This window comes from Halichoeres trimaculatus, unplaced genomic scaffold, assembly GCF_033239565.1.
Source record: "Halichoeres trimaculatus isolate MK-OKI-2021-1 unplaced genomic scaffold, fHalTri1.1 fHalTri1_scaffold_9, whole genome shotgun sequence".
In the NCBI taxonomy this organism is placed as follows: Eukaryota; Metazoa; Chordata; class Actinopteri; order Labriformes; family Labridae; genus Halichoeres; species Halichoeres trimaculatus.
The window spans coordinates 15,371,868-15,391,742 of NW_027437188.1; the positions used below are offsets into that span (position 1 = coordinate 15,371,868).

At 43.3% G+C, this 19,875-nt stretch overlaps 1 protein-coding gene across 1 annotated transcript in view; it reads right to left on the reverse strand.

Annotated features, from left to right (window-relative positions):
- Positions 1 to 6,054: 6,054 nt before the first annotated feature.
- The window catches only part of sik2b (salt-inducible kinase 2b), a 48,060-nt gene continuing 34,239 nt past the window's right edge, over positions 6,055 to 19,875 (reverse strand). The window contains exons 7-15 of the mRNA XM_074679352.1: positions 18,018 to 18,244; positions 17,222 to 17,374; positions 16,628 to 16,786; positions 14,965 to 15,196; positions 14,570 to 14,863; positions 11,885 to 12,042; positions 10,999 to 11,109; positions 10,775 to 10,863; positions 6,055 to 10,358 (exon numbers count right to left, since the gene is read on the reverse strand). Coding sequence (XP_074535453.1) covers positions 9,716 to 10,358; positions 10,775 to 10,863; positions 10,999 to 11,109; positions 11,885 to 12,042; positions 14,570 to 14,863; positions 14,965 to 15,196; positions 16,628 to 16,786; positions 17,222 to 17,374; positions 18,018 to 18,244 — 2,066 coding nt within the window. The 3' untranslated portion in view covers positions 6,055 to 9,715. The remainder of the gene's footprint in view (positions 10,359 to 10,774; positions 10,864 to 10,998; positions 11,110 to 11,884; positions 12,043 to 14,569; positions 14,864 to 14,964; positions 15,197 to 16,627; positions 16,787 to 17,221; positions 17,375 to 18,017; positions 18,245 to 19,875) is intronic.

Here is a 19,875-nt window from a genome sequence, read left to right on the forward strand (position 1 = left end):
AAAGCACGATTACTTGAGGGTGAGGGCTAATCCTCCCCCACCAACCCCTTCTGCTAAATCCACTTGAGTTCATGAGGCGGTAATGAAACAGCAGCAACCTATTTCTCTCTATTTAGATCCTGTTATTTGGGGGGATTTTCAGCAGCCAGAGCCCTTGACAGTGCTGAGAGAGCCCTGACGTCAATGCAGCTGCCTCCCAGGACTGTGTCATTTATAATGAAAGGAGTCAAGCAAAGCCCCCACGCAGCACGAACACACACACACACACACACGCTTACACTAACACGTATACACACTGAGGCCAGATGCTCTCAGGGTGACAAACATCAGTCAGTGAGAGGAACAGTGTCAGAGCACGTATTTTCCTCAAGTCACCTTGTCACCACAGCCTCCATCCTTTCTCCTTTTCCTCTCTCTGTTCTGTCATCTTTCAGCAATGCATCATGGGATCTCATAAACTATATAGAAACTCTCCCTTCCTGATAGTATCTTGACTTGATGTGGAACGCGCAGTCCGGCGCCTGCAGGAGCTGTTATTTCCAGGCACTAGTGGGTCATCTGTGCTGGGATTTCTGCCTCTGTCCATCTGCTGGCCAGCTTGTACCAGAGACAAGGGAAGGATGAAGGTGAATGATGGGGGACACATGGGTACAGTATGACCTTCACTGAGGAGCTGATTTCGTAGAAGAAAATCTCTCTTGCTCACACACACACACACACACACACACACACACCACACCATGCTGAGCTGAACCTTTTACGTCACACTCAAACACATCCTTTTCACATTTCTATTTAAAGAGCAGATTGTTATTAAAGCTAAATTAAATTCCTTTATCTCCTCTACAAGATTTTCTCCTTTGCAGCTCTAATTCTGCACTCTGCTGTGATCTCCTGCTCTAAAAAAAAAAAAAAAAAAGAAAGAAAAAAAAAGACGCAGTAGGGATGTTGTCATGTACCCTCCTTCCGTTGTCATGGAAACCATTGATGTCATTACAATATACTTTGGCCTGATGAGTGACTAGACCCCTTGATATTGTGGTATTTTATTGTGGAAAAAAATGTCTGTGCATATAACAGCTTCTTTTTTTACTCCGTCTCTTTTTCCCACACATGTATCTGTGACAAGCAGCCTGCTGAAGGCTTCCACGGCAGACAATGGTGCTAAATACATACTATAAATAACCACATTTGATAAGGAAATGCTGCTATCTGGTAGGGAAATTTGCTGTGAGGTCACACTCGTTCACACAGCGCACTAAAACGACTAAATTCCTTTGTCTGATTTCTCGTGTCTCTGCCCCATCATAATAACAGAGCAGTGTGTTGAGTATTACTGAGAAGGAGATATGATTTTCAGTTGGACAGTTTCCCTCTTTAAACACATTTTTTTTTTACAGTCAAATCAGATTTGCATTAAAGGCAGCATGCAAAATGTGAGACAAATCAATGGAATTCTAATCAAAGGGGACTTTCAGGCTGAATGTGACTCATCCCATAATTCAGACTTAACAGTGAGGATCAGCTGTATCATCAGCGTGTTGTGTTCAGGGGCTGATCCCAGGAAAAGAAGTGAGACCCTGCTTTCCATGAACAAGCTGACCCCCACCTTCCTCTGCTGGTATATTAGTGGGATTAGCTGTTCTCTGTCTGAGTGGGCTGATGGGATTGACTTGTTCTCTCCATATGATCCTTTTCCACACAAGGCTGGAGGTGGGGGGAACAATCCGAGGCTCTCAGACAACACTAAGGTGTCCATTCATTTTCTAGAAGCACATTTTCTCTGAATGTGTTAACGCCAGGCAACCTGCCATTTTCTCCTCAGATGTCTGACTGAGATCAACCAATCAGGGCTCTGCTTAGGACAGGCCTCCTTTAGCTGTACTTCACAGAGTGAGAAAGGGTTAGAGTTTCAGCCCGTTTATAAATACTCACAGGTGAGGAGACTTGATGTGGTGTCAGATCAGTGATCTCACTGTTTTAATGCTCTCGGCGGTTATGATTCAGTCCCTGCTCTAGCATGTTCGAGTTCAGAATAGATATACTCATGAAATAACCCAATGTTGGAAATTATACTAGGTATACAGCATTTTTAATTAATTCATTCATCTGTAAGGTTGTTGTCAGTTATAATACAGTCTTATCATTTAGCCCCCAAGTCATAAAGGTAACAAAAGCCAAAGAAACACTTTTTTTCTTCCTTCTAAATTATTGTTAGCTAACATTGACTTTTCTGATGAGTCTGATGCATGGACTGTATAATTAATGGATGCACCTGTAAGTTTATGAAATGGATTTTTGAAGCAAATCGGCTTTGAGTACAGCTATAGGGCGTCCATCAAGCATGTAAACTGAGCTGTGCCTCTGATTGGGTGAACTTGTGATGATCTTAATATCCTCTAAACTGCTGAGTTAGAAACAAAATTCACTACCACAAGGTGGGCCGATTGCGAGATTAGAAATTCAGACAGGAGGCATTTTTTGTACCATGCTCCAAACATGTTTATTTCTGTTGTAAAAACAGCTTTTTTTGGCTTGGTGTGTATGTGCCTTCTGGTACTTCTGGAGCCAGCCTCAAGTGGACACTCAAACAGGGGCGTATTTAGTCGTTTGGGGGCCCAAGGCAAACCCAGTCAATGGGGCCCTCCATGTCCCTGTAACACATCTTCCTCAGAGCTAGACTGGCCTTCCCTGGGTCCTCTGTCTCTTTCCCAGAATCAAGGCATAAGACAGCGCTAATCTTGTACATGGTAACTTAACGCAACTAAATGCATTTCCTCAAGTTCTGTACTTTAGTTTGATTTTGAAAAAAGTGAATACATAATTTAGTCCACTTTGTCCTGGATTTGAAATCTTTTATGGTCAATTGACAGCTTATTTGTCCCACAGTGGGGAATTTACAGAGTAACAGGAAAAAACAAGAAAGTATGTAGTGAAAAAAATTACAATAGGTAAATATTGAAAAAAATAATTTAGTAAAGAAAAAATATGTAAATATCAAGCACAACATAAAACTGGAAAAAAAATTACTGAAAGAGGTGATATTTACAGTTACCATACTTTTTTGGTACTATTATTTTAAAGTGAATGTATTTTTATTTGACCCCCTGTCCAGTGAGTTATGTATCCAAAAAAAGAGATTTGGGACAATAATGTTTATCACCATCTCAAAAAGTTTGATTTTGAAAAAATTATCCTGTTTCCTGGGCTAGATAAAGTCCTTAAAATCCTAAAAGTCTTGTATTTTTATCTCAGATCTCAGAGCGACATTGTTTTTATTTCCGACTTGGTTGAAAATAAGAAAAAAAATGGGAAAAAGTAGGGATGCACGATATTGGATTTTTGCCGATATCCGATATGCCGATATAACGAAACCTCTTTCGGCCGATACTGATACCGATACCGATAATCACAAGTTTGTTTGGTTTTTTTTCACTGTAAAGAAAGCTAAGTCTATCCTGTACTGGAATTTATATGTTACTCTTATAGTGACGGTCTTATTTGTTTAAGAAACACACATAAAACAAGACAAAAAAACATTTGATTTTACCATAAATAAGAAATGTATTATTTTTTCAAACTCAAGAAATTCAGTATTGAAATACAGAAAAATAATTTCTTTAGATCACATGAACTTTAAATGTACAATGCATTTTTAAACATAACCAAGTTACATTTGATTATTTTAGAGCTACTGTAACAACCTGGTGACAAACACAGAGCTCTGCAGTGCAAATAAATGAAGTGCTACATTTTATTTAAGGAGCTTATTTTTCAGATGGAAAATAATAATAATCCTAACTGAATAGCACCTTATCAGCTGTGACTATTGGCAGAAATTTTCATATCTGCCGATACCGATAAACGTGTTTTTAAGCTTTTATCAGCCGATACCGATATTGTGCCGATAATATCGTGCATCCCTAGGAAAAAAGTGTTTTTTACCACTTTCTTCCTGAATCAAATTTTCAGATGTGTTGTAAAATGGAATAGCCCATTGAATAAGAAGGGAGGGGGAGTACCCAAAACAATCATTAAAGATTAAGCCTTTTGATGTATTTTGAAGCATGTGAAGTAAGATTTAGAAAAAAGAAATGCTTTCAATTGAAGAGAACTTTATAAATCAGTTTTTAAGAGATGCTTTTAGGGCCCCTGGGAATCTTGGGGCCCCAGGCAACTGCCTGTGTTTGCCTTATTGTAGCTACGCCCCTGCACTCAAGAAATAGAGGGTTTTAGCACTTCTGCATGGTCTCATATTCTTAGACTGGATGTCCCGACTTGGTCTGATGACTACTTAGAGCAGTGATTCTCAAATGGGGGTATGCGTACTCCTAGGGGTATATGGGAGCACTGCACAAATATCAATAAAAAGTTGCAGCACAACAAAATTAAAAAAAAATATTTAAAAACAACTTTACCAACAGCATTTAATTTTATGTCTATTCAACATCTAAGAGGACTCTATTTTCATATTGAGCACATATGTTTGCTAGCTAGCAGTAGTGCAGCCAGGAGGAAAACAATGGAAAGGCGGTTAAAAGGAGACAGAGCAGTTGAGGGAAAATTAGGTGGATGACAAAGAAACCACCTAAATGAAAAAAAAAACAGTGACTTATGAAAACACTGTCAGTATGTAGAGGAACTTTTTCTTGGTCATGCAAGAAGGTACTTTGCTAAAATTGTATTTGAAAGGGGGAACACAAACCAAAAGGGTTTGAGAACCCCTAATTTATTGAGAGGATATTTTTGCTAGCAAGTTAGGGTTAGCTTGCTAGCTGCATTGCGTGACATGGACCAGAATCAGATGACAGCTGCCTCAAATGTTCAGTTTAAATTTACAAGTAAATAGCAATAAAGCCAATCTGGAGAGCTAGGTTAGCACTGGAAATCTGAGTGAATTTACTGCTACTTTAGCTCAAAATTGTTAGCAGGAGCTAATGCAAGAAACAAGCTAGCATCACCCATCAAAATCTTCTTCTTCTCTTCTTCTTCTTATGATTAGTATTTTTTTTCATGTCAATATTCTTCAGTGTTAGCTGTGTAGTGGGGCTAAGGTTAAACAATCCTCGGGGTTTTACTGAAAAACAGCCCTAACAAAGACATTGATGTTAGCATTTAAATTAGGGTACAGTGTATTACATGGGCACAATGCTGTAATTTGCTTTACTGATTTTTTTTTAATCTCAGTTGTGCTAGAGCAGGAAACTTTTCAGTTCCTTACTCTTTTGTTTCAATTCTTTTAATTTTCAGTACTCAGTAGTGAGACAGAACTGGAACTGTCAGAGCAGAAACTAAAACGAGTGTCATGATGAGTGTCACTAAAATGTCATAACATGGGAAGTTTGGTTAACTGTCTGCACGACATCTAAAGGTCAGAGAACAAGTGTGTTTCTGTGGATGGACTTTCCTTTTATTGTAAGTTGCCTCAAGGAGGCTGATCTCAGCCATTGCAAATGTTGTGTAAACTCCCCTGAGGTGGTGTCAGATAGCTCTGACTCTTTACGTTGTTTATGCAGTCTAACTTCATGTAAATCTCTCCTTTGCAAAGCAAACCTGTGCCAAACATCGATGTTCACTTTCACCTAACCTTCTGATGGACGTTTATCCTGTCAAGTTTTGAGTGAAAAAACACACAGTCACATTTATGACTAAAGGTAGGTCAGCGTTAACTATTCAAATGCTTTGTTGGTAGTTAAAGCCTGGAAATATCAACTATAAATATTCAAGCAAAACCAGACCCATGGCTCCTTCTGGAGTGAAAACCTCAGGAGCTCCTGCTCTGGTTGAAAATGACTTCAGGTTCAACAGTGACTCAACAGATTATATAGAGCACTTGATGTGACTCATTTGTCCAGGTCATTAACCTGCGCCTGCACTATACAACCCTTGGGTGCTATCCAAAGACAACTGGATTACCTTTTTTGGGGGGTGGCATGTATCAATGTACCAGTCTGTGTTATTTTGCATTCTAGTGTGGCTGCAACACATACACACAAAAAAGACCCACAACATTTTTATATTCAATAAACTTTTTTTTTAATCTCAACAGCAAGTTAGCTTATGTGTGGTCAACATCAATGAAGGTAAATATAAAACTGGATTCTCTATTGATTGATGTTTTTTTTTTTGTTTTATCAGCAGGAGGTGAAATTATGGTACTTGGAAACATGTCCACTAAATCTTCATGACTTGAGTCTTCAACTAGAGAAATATTGCTATAATACTTTTAAATGGCATACACTGTTTGACCAACGAGAAACAAAAGTATGGTAGAGAAGCTGACAGAGAAGCTCCAAAACTCCACACGGTGGGTCGTACAGGGAAACTTCTGAGGGACTTTGGTTTTGTACCTTTGTAAAACCTGGCTCTACTTATCGGAAGAAAAAAAAATACAGAAAAAGAAATCATTGTAAAAATAAATGATGAAAGGGTTCAAACAGAGTAATGGTGCTATTTAAAATCTTAATTTAGATTGAAAAAAGTAAAAGGCACACTGAACACGTTCACGTTCAACACAAAACCAACCTCGGTGTAACACCGTGAACTCACTACACCTCTAATTTGTACAAATAACACTCATCGTAAACTGAAAAGTGTTAGCTCTCTCTTGGATTTCAAAATCAACAATCAGATAAAGTGTTGCTGTGTCTGGTCTTTCTTTGAAAGAAATGTGTTTTGTGTCCATTATTGGTGGGATGGGGGGAGAGAGAGGAGAAAGATGTTTCCTTAAGATTGTGGTTTTTGTGCCATCTGCCAGGAAACGGCAGAGCAATACAAACCTTTTCCACCTCCTCCTCTCCCGCTACATCTTCTTTCCCCCACTTTTTCAAAGTGCTCCAGTATTCAACTTCAACAGATCAACCCCGATCAACAACTGATCATCTTTAAATTCACATTGATGCAAAATCCACCCTTAGACACTGAGACACTGCTTGAGACAGTTCAAACACTTGAAGTTCCTCTTCTTTGAAATAACTCCGACCATGTGACTGAACTGGGTGTGGGCTTACTCCAGACAAAAACATGTGGGTGTGTGACCACATTAACATGACCAGATACCCATGTAGTTTGTAAATTTCAGGGTGGAACTAATTAATGCAGCCACCAGACCAGTTTTACAACACATCTTGTTGCTGCAGTGCGCTTTGGTCTGTGGAGGCTGTTGTTGATGAAGGTTATAAAAACAGTGACCTGCAAAGTGTCTCACCTTGCATGCTAAAGTGTTGACATCTTGATAGGAGTGTTAATGGTTAGAAATGTGTTGGTATCTTTGATCAGTTATAGGAATGATCTCAAAAATACCCCTTGTCCTTTTTTTTCCCCCTCAGTAGTGTAAATGTCTAAGTCAGCAATGTTGTCTGTTACACGGTAAAAATAAGCAGCAATGTTGACAGACAACATTTCCTTTCAGTCACCTTTTAAAACAAAGAGTGACGTATTGCATGTTTGCCAGCTAGTACATCTTGGAAACAAAATGTCGTATGAAGCAGTGAAAAAGCATCCCAGGGTGGATTTTCCCTTTCAGATTTGCATGGGACTGCAACCACAGTTGGTCCACACTTCTAGCCATCATTAAAGACCACTAACTATAGTAACAAACTGTGTTGAGGGTCTGACTAGGTTGAATCGCCCACAAACACTCCCACAGTTTAACCTACGACCACTGAGACCCACACAGCCCAGTAAATGGTCACAGTCCACTCGTGTCTTCTCAACCCGCTGATGTTCCTGTTGTTTCATGCAAAGTTGCTTTTCCTTCCGACTGTCATCCTCTGTTAGAGTAGATACATGTGTGCGCTTCAAGTAGATTGAACACAGTCTAAGTGCTGTAAAAACAAAAACCTCTCATCTGATTGCCGGCTAGCTGTTAGGCAAAGAGAGCGGTGGTGAGCCTGTAGTGAAATCCAGTGTCAGGATGACGTTCTACTCATCTTTGTCTCACAGCAGCCTTCAAACCTCAGAGAGGAAACATTCGTTCATGAAATCTAATGCAGGGCATCTTTAAGGGGTCACTCCATGACTACAAACATTATTAAAAACAACACAGAGGCATGACTGGAGCTCTGAGGATGTAAACCAGAATTCATCTAAAAGCTACAACTGACTGCACTGAGGAAAAGCACAGTTTGTGTAATTCTGGATGAAGATGTCAATACAGTGTTTGTCATTTTTTTTTTAGTAATGACAATGAAAGATTTGACAAATTTGATGAATGAATTGTGCAAACAAACATAATCTCACACACACACACACACACTTTCTCACGCACACATTCATTTACATACAATAGTCTCCAGGCTTGTCCCCTGCACTTCCGGGAGGCAAGTGGGCAAGAGATTATCTCCTGGTTACATCATCGGCTTGAGTGATGTCACTGCTGATGACTCAAGAGGTCTATGGGAACCAATCAGAGTTGGCTGTACAGGTGATGCTTCCGCTCATCATCCCTCCACAATAAGGATTAATGATAATATTGCTTCAGTATTGCCACAAAAATAGAATAATATTGACTGCTTTACACCGCTACCTCTCAATTAAACACACATGAATTACATCAGCCCTCATTTATCAGGCAAACACTCAACCCACAATTCAGCTGTTGAAGAGACATGCGGCTGCTTTGACTGCTTTTTCTGGTAATTATTCTTCACTTGGCGAGTAAATGAAAATGGGCAAGTTTGTGCATTCTGAAAGAACGGTGGAAGAGTAATTCAGTAGTGTGAAAAACAAATCAGGATCAGTAGTAACAAGTCACAAAGAAACAAGAATCTGTGTTATTTTTTTGTCATAAAGCCTCTTTAAAGCTTGCGGCTACAGAACTGTGTCAGCTATTATTTTCTATTGTATCTCATCTAATAAAACGTGGTGCTAGCGCTTAGCTTTAGCACTGTACGAGCTAAGCAAACAGTGCATCGGTGCACTACTCAGTAATCTATCAGCGTGTTTAGAGTTATTTGTAGAAGCAAATGACAGAAGAGGTGAGTTTGGGATGGTAGTGTTGCAAGTTGTATCAGAGGCGACCGTCGCGTTTGTGTTCACAGTAGTTTGGAAAACACTTAACGCTGGAATTTGTGGTTACAATTATGGTACCATGATAAATGAGGGCCACTTTCTATTGTTCAGTTGTTTTTCATCTACTAAAATAAAAAAAAGCAGATAGTGTTTTAAGAACAAGTCTATTGTTGTCATCATATCCTATTTAAATACAAAAAGCACTGCCAGCCGTCGTCCTTTTGGTTGCGTGTCAGTCACTCATTGATTCATTCACTTCCGAATCATTTCTAGGTGAAGCTGCTCACTGGCAGCCTCCAGGACGCGCAGCAGCTCCCCGGGCTGCACATCACAGTCCTCACGAGGGTGGGTGGGGGTTGTCACAATGGTCATGACTACAGCAGCCTCCCTCGGTAAAACAACACAGCAAAGATGCTTGTGTCACACGTCGAACCTGCTCCTGCCTCATGTGGCTGATGAGAACAAGAACAGAGGAGAGGGAGAAGGGGAGGTAGGCTAAGGGAGAATTTTGGTAGAAAGGTTGTCTGAGGTTCGTCACAACTAAGAAATGAAAGTTTGTATTAGTCGTACAAAAGTTAACACTTCTTCTTCCCTGTTGCTACGCTTGTGGCCTCCACTTACATCTCCATTCTCTCTGCTCTGAGTGCTGCGTGGCTTCTCATTGCTTAATACTGCTCTCTCTTAAACCCCTCTTCAGCTGGTTTTAGTTGACCAGTACAAACCCGTGCTGGGAGTCCACTGTCTCCATCATCTCACTGTCCAAAAGGGAGCCCTGCAAGTCAGGCTGGCCCAGGCCTTCAGACTGCCCAGGACCTGCCATGACCCCACCAACAGCTCTGCCCTCAACCTCTCCTGGAGCAGGAGGGGGGAGCATGGTGGGGTCTAATGTGAACTCGTACTGCTCAGAGAGGAGAGCCTCTGCGGAGGGACCCAGGACCTGCTGCTGCTCACAGCCCAGAGGAAAGCTGAGGCCCAGACCGCTGGTGGGGGCTTCATGAGGCTGCAGGTTGTTGAGCTGGTGGTGGTGGAGGTGAGGTCCAGGAGGAAGGTGCTGGGTGTAGTGGTGGTGGCTCATGTAGGGGTCGTAAACCAGACCTTCGCCTGGTTCCATCAAGGGAGTGAGGCTGTGACTAAAGGGGGGTGAGGCTTGAGGGCTGCCCTGCTGCTGGGGCTGAGGCTGATGAGTGGCTGACATGGGGGGGCCCTGAGGGGAACTTTGAGAGGCTGTCGGGTCCAGAGCAGTGTTGCCTGTAGGGTACGATCCTTCATCTATCTGCATCTGGTTGAAGTAGGCCTGCAGCCCCATGCCCTGGGACTGCTGCAGGTACATCCTCTTCTGGTTCAGTCTGTGGGGAGAAGATCCCACTCAGGTTACATGTCCAAACACCGAATTTAAAAACAATCAAGTAAAAACTATTTCAAAACACAAAAAATGGGATGCTAAATGCTCGACTTAAAACTGTATTTACTGCATGATTTACAAATGTGAGGGTAATCGTTTTACCCCTCATGTGTTGTTGTTAGCCTGCCATCAACGAACAGCAGGGGGCTTCAGTCTGAACAACAGATGATCTAAATGTTTGGCAATCTTTTTTATTTTTGCATGTTTAGTGGAGCTAGGCTATTTTGGCTAAGAACAAATGACTCCCTCAATTTATCAGAAATATCAAATGTTTCTTAACTCAAAATACAATCAACAAAAGATAACCACAATTAGATGAAATCAACTGAAAGTGTGAGTGAACATTTGAGCTGTATTTACCTGTGCTCCTGCAGCTGCTGCTCTAAACTTCGAGGAAGATCCTTACAGAACAGCTGGCAGCTAGCAGGACTGTTTGCCAACACGTTGGCCTATGGGGAAAAAAATAATGAAATCTGTGAACAAGCTAATATGCTGATTTGCATTAGTGCTAGGTCATAATAAAGTGTGTATAAATCTGTTGGATTCATTCGTCAAAAGTCATACTCCCTGGTGTCAGGCCGTACCTGTAGGTGAGTGAGGTACTGTGTCTCCAAACTCTGTCTGCGGGACAGGAGAGGCGGATGGGGCGTGCCTTGGTATAAAGCTAGGCCCTCCTGCTGCTTGGGTGCCTCACCCTATGGTCACAAACAAAGGGGGCACTTATTTTCATGCTCTTGCACACTCATGCACATGGGCACTTGTATCCCAAGGGTCCCTGTCCCTGCCCAGTTAATGAAGCTGTGTCAGGGCCTGGGTGCTTCATCGTGAGCTCTAACTGGATTATCCATGCAGTCTCCGGCACAAATGCCTGTGCGGTGACTGATCAGCCAGATGCCTTCCCTAAATGGCATGTACCACAGGGATTACACAGTCGTTAAATGAAATGAAAGCAAATTAAAAGGATGATGGGGCCTGAGCATCATAACCAACAGAGAGCTGCTTTATTACATTATGAGACATGGACAGAGAAAAAAACAACTAGATCTTGTCAGCTTTAACAACTGTTGGTGTTTTTTTCCCTTGTCTGATATTTGATTCAGAATCTGTTTTGAGGTTTGTGCTCATGCGAGTGTATTATTTTGTGAATATGAGTGCTTGTCTTTGTGTGTGATTGCAGCTTGGGCTGATTGAGTGCCAGTCACTACTAGGGTTGAGTCTGACTGACTTCAACAATGGCAGCATTCACTTTGGCCTGGGCTCCAGGCTCCAGGGCCCAGGGGAATGGGGAGACAGTAAACAAGCCACAGTTGGCTGCCTCTCTTGGGATTACACAACAACCTGGGTGCCCTGTTTTTTTTTTTTTTTCTGGCAGACAGGAGGGATTTAGGCTGAGAACGGGGTTTGGGAAGAGAAAGCTCCTGAATGGGTGTGAGAGTTTTTGTGTGATTGTGCGGTAAGAGCCAGACTGACCTCTAGGAGGTTGTGCAAGTGGTGCTGTGGTCCCAGGGGGCCCATCGCAGCCCCTTCCCCGGAGCCCATCTGCTCAACCAGCATCTGGACCTTGTTCAGCTCCAGGATGCCTTTGGTCCTCGCCAAGTGCTGGAGGTGCTGCCGGAAAGCGACCAGACCTGAAAGCACAAATAAACAGAATCAGTATAACCTCTAGCAGATGATCACATTCGAATCATTATCTCTCATTTTTACAGAAAATCAAAGCATTGTCCCTCCAGAAATCCAGGTTTAATCCCCACTTCTGTTAGTGAATGGGTTTGATAGCTAGCTCATTCATCACAGCTCTTAACCTTGTGCCTTGTTGTACGTCATGATCAGTTGTGTGGGAGTGTTTTATGTGCATAAGTGACAGTATCCATTCTGATAAGACCCATCCAGTGGTGTCAGGCTGTGAACGGTGAAAACTGACTCACTGTGATGGTGGGAGTTATTTAAAAACAAGAGTCAGTGGTCTGACGCAGAAGCATCCACCCCATCAACACTCACCAAAGAGGATTACAAAAATACATATTTAATCACCCAAAAATACCAACAAGCAATGCACAGGGCAGACTGTCTATGCAGAGCTTGGGAAGTAACACATTTTTAAGCTATAAATAAAGTTTGTTCTTGGCTACAGTGCAGGTGATATACAACTAGCAGGCACAGAGTGATGTCGCTGTGAAGAAAAAACATGGAGAGGGCTGCTTCACATTCCCTGTTAGACTTAGGCTATATTTTGGCTCATCAGACACAGACAATTTTGGGCTGCCATAGTCTAAATAAAAAAAAAGGAATAAAAGTAAGGAGAATGAGTAGTACAGAGGAGGGGAATCAGACAGAGATATATATGTGGGCAGAAAATCTTTAAATATCTGTCTGTGATTCATAACTGAAGTCATCACTGCTGAAGTCGTCAGAGGGACGGAGAAGACGAGAGGAGCAAGAGACTGGAAAAAATGTGTGAAAGAGAAGAGAGAAGGCAAATGACAGAGTGAGAATGAGTCCTTTTTTTCCCTTCAAAGGCGGTGTATACACACACACACATTATAATATGTGTGTATGTGCGTGATTGTCTGTGTGAAAGGGTGTGAAAGCAGGTGCAGCAGGAGTGTGTGTGGCATGAGGATCAATGCTCTTCCTCTTGACTGATGCTCCAGTGCTCTTTGGATCCTGGAGCCTCAGATGTCTGCAGACTGACACTTTATACATCAAACTCTCTGCTGCGTGAGTGTCAGCGTCAGGCTGGCCTTTTAATCTGAGTGACACTTCTTCGTTAGTGATTATGACTTTAAGCTTTTCTCGCATCCATCCTGTTTTTTTAACATCAGCCTGTACAAGTGTCAGAATGCTCCTTAGTATGCAGCTGTGTAGACAGAACACCAGTGATTAAACAATAACTATATGAGCCTGAAAATGTCTTGCTAATGTTTCAGAAACTATGACCAAGCTGGCTTTAAAAACCTACATCACCTGCTCCACAACAGAACTCGCTTCACTTAAATCTGAGATGCGGCAAATGCAGTTTTGCGTTGTTTTCAGACCTAAGACAATGTCATGTTTTTGCAGTTTTCAGATGGGCGAGTCTGTTTCTGACCTCTAGGGAAGAACTTGAGTCTACATTCTGATGCGTCTTGCTGTCTCATGAAATACTCTACCCCATTTAAGTTCCCTTCCTAGGCCCCACCTTGTTGGCTATGGCTGCCTTTTGCAGCAGCTTTCTCGTCTTTATCTGTTTCTTGTAATTTTTTTTGTCTCTTTTTTGTAATCTTTGTCTTTGGAGTGGATTATTACTTTGTATGGCTCATTTGTTGGTCATGGACACCAAACTGTTTTTGTGACTTCAGTGATATTTTTACTACTTTTTCTCCTGTGTTTGTCTGGAGATCCTACATGTAACCATGGCTGCATTGTTTACATGTGAACTCAGCTGTTAGCAGCCTGTAGCATGTCAATGCTAACTGGTGTAAGGCCTGATGTCTTCCCACAAGGTGAGGAGAAGGAGGTGAGGACGACTCGCTGGTTCTCAGGTGTGAGCTAAGAAGTGACGACATCGACCTGTCCTTCCATCCATCGTTATTGGGAACGTAAGATCTATCTCCAGTAAGACGGACGAGCTAGCTGTGCTAACCCAGCAACAGAGGGCAGAGTAGCATCATGCTATTCACAGACATGGCTAATGGAGCTAACATCAGACACCAACGCCACATTGGAAGAGCTTCACCTGCTGTGAGCAGACAGCATCTAGGAGACAGAGATGGAGCATGACTGAAGAAGCTCAGTCCTGGACCCTGTGGAGGTGGAGGCTGGCTGAACTGGAGAATGATGGACAAGCTGTCATCATGTATTTTCTTATGGACCTTTTTGCACTCTCTACACTTGCTTACTTTTGTTTTCTTGATTGCTGCTGTGACTTCAATTTCGTTGTACTTGTTACAATGATAATAAAGTTCTATTCTTGTCTTAAAGTTCCAATGTCACATAACACAAGCAGTGAAGTCTGTTAATTCAGTGGAAACACAGTCTTCTGCTCACTGAGGTGGACCTTGGCACTGAGAGTTCAGGTTAATGAAGAAATATCCCTTTGGAGTCAGAGTGAACAAAGAAAAGTAGGGAGTTAAAAGAGAAATATGGTGTGTAATAAATGAAGGTAGTGGTTCTGACCTTGTGTTAGTGAGGTGTCCGAGGCTCGCCGTCCCTCTCTGAAGCTGATGGGGGAGCGGTTGTGCGCCTCCCGATGCTGTGAAGTCAGGGCAGCCATTGCTGGGTTAGCAGGCCGTGTCCCCATGAATGATGCGGGATTAACACCGGGGCTGGAGGTGTTGGTCTGTACCACTTCACTGAGAGAGGGAGGATCCTCCAGTAGGCCAAGATCACTTTGCATGGAGCCCATGTCGTAGCCGATGTCCGAGTCCACGCTGCCCATCGAGGGATTGTGGCCAAGAGTGAATAATTTACCTTCAGAGGGACAAAAGATATCATTCAGTTTCATGGAGCTGTGCCAGAGTCGATTTTATTGACAGTGGAAGGTGACAATGTGTGGTGGTGTGACATCACACCTTGGTTTGAAGGCCCTGGTTGGTTGGACACCTCAGACAGCGTGTGTCTCCGCTGGCCGAAGCGAGTTGTCTGATACGCAGAGAGCAGGTGGGGTGGATCTTCCTCTGTGTCGGGCTCCTCTGTCTCAATGCCCTCATCAATTGACATCTCCATCATGTTGCTAGGCGAGGAGGTGGAGGACTTGCGGAGGACAATAGGGGGAGGCAGGGGGTCCAGCAGGCAGCCATTGACCTAAACAAGAGAGGTGGGGACAGAGACATTTACTATACACCCTGATTAGAGAAACCAGGGCTCAAATTTAGTTGAATCAAACATCCATCTTTGACCACAGAATACCGACTTCATCCTCTGAGTGTGTGTGTGTGTGTCTGTGTCTGAGAGTGTGTGTGTGTGCGAGTAGCATGCAGGTATAAGTGTGTTAGCCTAGAGGTAGAGGGTGGGGATGAAGGAATGCAAGGCCAGGAAGTGAGCTTTGGCTGACACACATACACAACAAAAGTTGCACACACTTATGCACACACTTATGCACACACTCATGCACACACTCATGCACACACTCATGCACACACTCATGCACACACTCAGACAAATATCATCTGCATGAGTGGCGGCAGAATCAGAAAAGCCTTGTGCCGGCCCATAAGAGCAACTTTGCCCAATTCCCCATCTGCTTTCTGTAGTGTGCTGGGATAGGAATGCTGTTACTCAACCGACACACACACACACACAGGCTGAAAACACACATACACACTCGGGCAGGACAAGGGGGGGGGGGACAACATTGAGAAATAAAGGATGAAAGGGGGGTGGGGGTCATAAGGGGAGAGAGGGAAGAAAAGGAGCAACAGAGGGAGCCGAATGAAAAAGGGGAAATAGGAGACAGAGAAAGAAAAAAAGCTGAGCTGTTGGCTGATGGGTAGAGGAGGTCACAGCGGTGAGATCGCAGCTTCCTGTCCATGTGTGTTCACTCAGCTTCGCATTAGGTCACATCATCATCACAGGACCGCTTACATAACCAGGCTCCATTCACGTAGATAACGCACACAGTCTCCCTCTCTACTCTGCTCTGCTCTGCACAGACACACACTAAACACTATACACATCAGTGTTTATTGGAACTAGGGGAGGGTGTGTGATGGAAAAGAAATGTTGAAGGATGACACAGCAGTTGATGTGTGTAAATGAACTCCTTCCTGTGATTGCGTGCATGTCGTTCTAAAGGTGTGTGAAACACGGAACTCAAATCACTAATTTCTTTGTTGTCTCATCATCCGTCAGCCCAACAAGGCGGGAGGAAAAGGTTGTTGGTTGGCACAGATAAACAGGGAAGGAGGGTGTGCGTGTGTGTCTGGGAGCTGTGCGGGATAGGCAGCTGTCCTGTCTGATGTGAGTGCTGGCTGAGATCTTACATAAGAGAACGAATCAGCTCCGCACAAGCAGCAGACTGAGCGGAGCAAGCAAATGCTCAAAACCACACACACACACACTCACGCACACACACACACACACACACACTCCAAATGATACAGGGTATTCTTGTCAAAGGAAATCACTGTCAAGCTTATCAAGATAATGTCTCAGTTTACTTCTCTACTACACTCCTGCTGTGTGTTTGCTTTCATATGAGAATAATCTACAGATTGTTTTTGGTATTAGACATACTTTGGGTGTGTTGACATCCTCCACCATGAAGTTCTGCTCCGGGGTGCACGCAGATTGAGAGAAGGTGAAAGTATCAGAGGAGGCTTGGGGCACAGCAGGGGAGCGCAGCAGACGAACACCCTGAGGGAGCAAACCCACCTGAGGTGAACCGCTGGTCGACTGCAGAGAGGGAGATAAAGAGATGCCAAGAGTCTTTTACAAAACATGAACAATGACAAAAAAAAAAACACCCAACAACACCCTTAATTGAAATGCAATTACAGCTTGATTGAGCAGCGGCAAATTTTAATTTATAATCCAAACAAGACAAAAAGACAGGTTCTAGATGGTGAGGGAAATGAAAGAGAAACTGCTCGAGAGGACACAAAGAAAAGAAAGCATGAATAATGTAACTCAGGATTTAAGATCAAGGCCAGGCTGAAAGGATGGGTTGAAAATGGTGAGGTGAAGACAGAACCTGGCTGAGTCCTATCTGCACGCCTGTTTGTTTGTTTGTTCCTGGCTGCAGGTGTGAATAACGAAGCTTTGATCAGGGAGGTGAGGATGTTATCCCCATACAAGGAATTTAGAACCCTCTTGTTGCCCTGACGTTACCTTGACAACAGTCTGTTCAGCGATGGTGCTGGGTCGTCGCTGGCGGGCGTCGAGCCGCTGTTCGACCGGGAAGCTGCAGCGATGGGCCTTGAGCCGCTCCACCAGCAGGTAGTAGATAGCAGCAAAGTGGTTGTAGCTTTTGTTCTGTAGAGACTGGAGGAAGACAGAAAACATGAATGATTCAATGTTTTACTACACCTCCCACTTTGGATGAACTAACAGCTCGTCACATACACTGAGATAACACTTCATTTCTTTTTCCTGTGTGAAAGAAAGATACTGCAGCTGCTAAAGAGCAGAGTCTGGATGGGATCCAAAAGATGGATTATTGAAAAAAACAGAAAGAGGAAAGTACAGAGTAGATGTAGAATCCCCTTTTACACTGACAGAGAGCTTTAGAAGACTTTGTTTAAAAATACACACATATCAGTCAAAAATATGCTATCTGAAGCTCATTTGGCAATTCTATTCCCTGGTAAAAGTTGTCTGATTGCAAAACACCAGAAGAGAGTATGACCCTGTTCTGTACAGTTATACATCTGCTCTCATGTTATCACTTACATGTTAAACATTTAAGTCTCTCTACAGTCTTATTGTTCTTATTCCTGAGCAACTGGTGCATATGTGAGATCAGTAAAACCTGACTTTAACCCTGAGCCAGCCTGGTAAGCAGCTGCCTCAAGCACCAAACTGAGCCTTATTCTATGATGTTCACACACATTGTGTTTATACTTCTGTCTCATGCATCTCTCACATTCATAACTCTGTTAGAAAATTAAATCAGTCTCCTCCTCACCTCTACAGTCTTGTGCTGGTCAATGCCCAGGCTGTGCATGAGGCGCAGGACCTGCTCGCTGTACTCTCCCACGCCCACCTCGCCCTCAGTGGACAGCGGCTGCTGATACAGAACAGGCCTCTGCACGGGGACGTACAGCGCCATCCACTTGTGCTCCTTGATCTGAGCTACAGACAGACGCTTTGACGGATCCAGGACCAACATCCTACGGATCAAGTGCTCACAGTCTGCAAAGGGTGGAAAGAACAATCAAAAGAGGAAGTGTGGAGGATTTTTACAGCCTTTCATTTTTAAGATTTAAAAAGGAAGAGGCTGCTTATACTTGATATCACTAAGTTTCTTGTGTAAGCTATGATGAAGCAAATTAAGCAACAGCGCGTCATGTCCTAGGTGAAGTAGGGTGGAAAAAAAAGCACTTAGGAGCTTAAGTCTGCTGAATTCTTTCGTTTCCTTGGGCATCACTTCTGGGCAGGTTTATTTCCTCCTTCGCTCCCCTCCTAATGAGAGCTCCCCACCTCCAGTTAGCGGCTAGATGAGTTTGACGTCAGACACAGCTGGGTCCTTAACAGGATTACAGTTCCCCCGGCTGTGCTGCTTTGGCCTGCGTGCAGCCCCACTGCCTCTGCTGTATTCCTGCCCTCCCCACGGCATCTTCACCCACAGCCCCTGCTGCTCAGGTCTTACTGAAAAACAGGCGTTATTTTGAGAAATAATCCCTGGAATAAGCTTCAAAATTAATTTTCTGAATCTGGCTGAAAAGTGTGGCTCTGGTCTTCTTCATGAACCGAAGGATTCTGCTGCCAGCATTAACTCCCTGCTTCACAGTCTTCTCAGCTGCCCTGCTGTTCTGATAATGTCTGCTTACATCGCCTTTTTCTGCTTCAGTCTCCTGGAGCTTCAGCCAACTCACTCTTTCCCCTGTCATGTGCAGAGTGTGTGCCCTTAGATACACTTTAACCACATGCAGTCACATCTGAGCTGCCTATATAGCTGCTAAGTTACAAACCACTTCGAACACAATGCAGGGTACAATTTTCTTTGACCCAGGAGTAACTCTGTCACTGCCTGTTGCTACAGCCGTGTTTATAGCAACGGCTAAAGCCGAGCACATGTTTCAACACTGCTAACCACCAGAGAAGGCTGGGCTATGCAGAGAGGCCGACACTGTGTGCCCTGTCCAGGCTGGCTGTTTGATTGACGCTCTGCTCTTAGCCAGCATGTTACACCACCATGACTTAACCACAAAACCATCCCAGTTAACACATCTATATCCCAGCGGTGTAGGGTTGCAGCAACGAGGGAGAACAGATTGACTGTTGCAAGAAGTTTAAGAGCAGGGAAAAGGTATACGGGAGGGTTTTTGTTTTCCACTCAGTTGATTTATTCACACACTTGAAGATATCTAGTAAATAGCTAAAATACGTGACTGCTAATGAGTAAAATGGAAGTAGCAGACATTTAAAAATGCTATTTACATGTTAGTCTCTCATCTGTGGGGGCTGTGAGTGGCTATGTGGCTGCATCACACCACTTAGTGAAATAAAATGTCACAGCAAGCTGACGTTCCCAAGGAGGGACCACGTGTGAGGCGTTTGTTTTCCATTTCCAGATATTATCCTGTACCATGTCAGTTTTTCCCCTACCATTATATAGGGGGGTGCCACATCACAGCAGAAGTAATTTAGAGTTACCTCTCTCATAAACCAGGTGAAGATGCAACACTTGCTAACCCACTTTTATAGCATGCAGCATTTGAAGACACAAAAAATTAAACACGTGCTATTTATATGATTGTTAACTGAGCTAGTTTCCACATGCTAACTTGTGACTGGCTTGTTGCACTTGTCTACCTCATCAT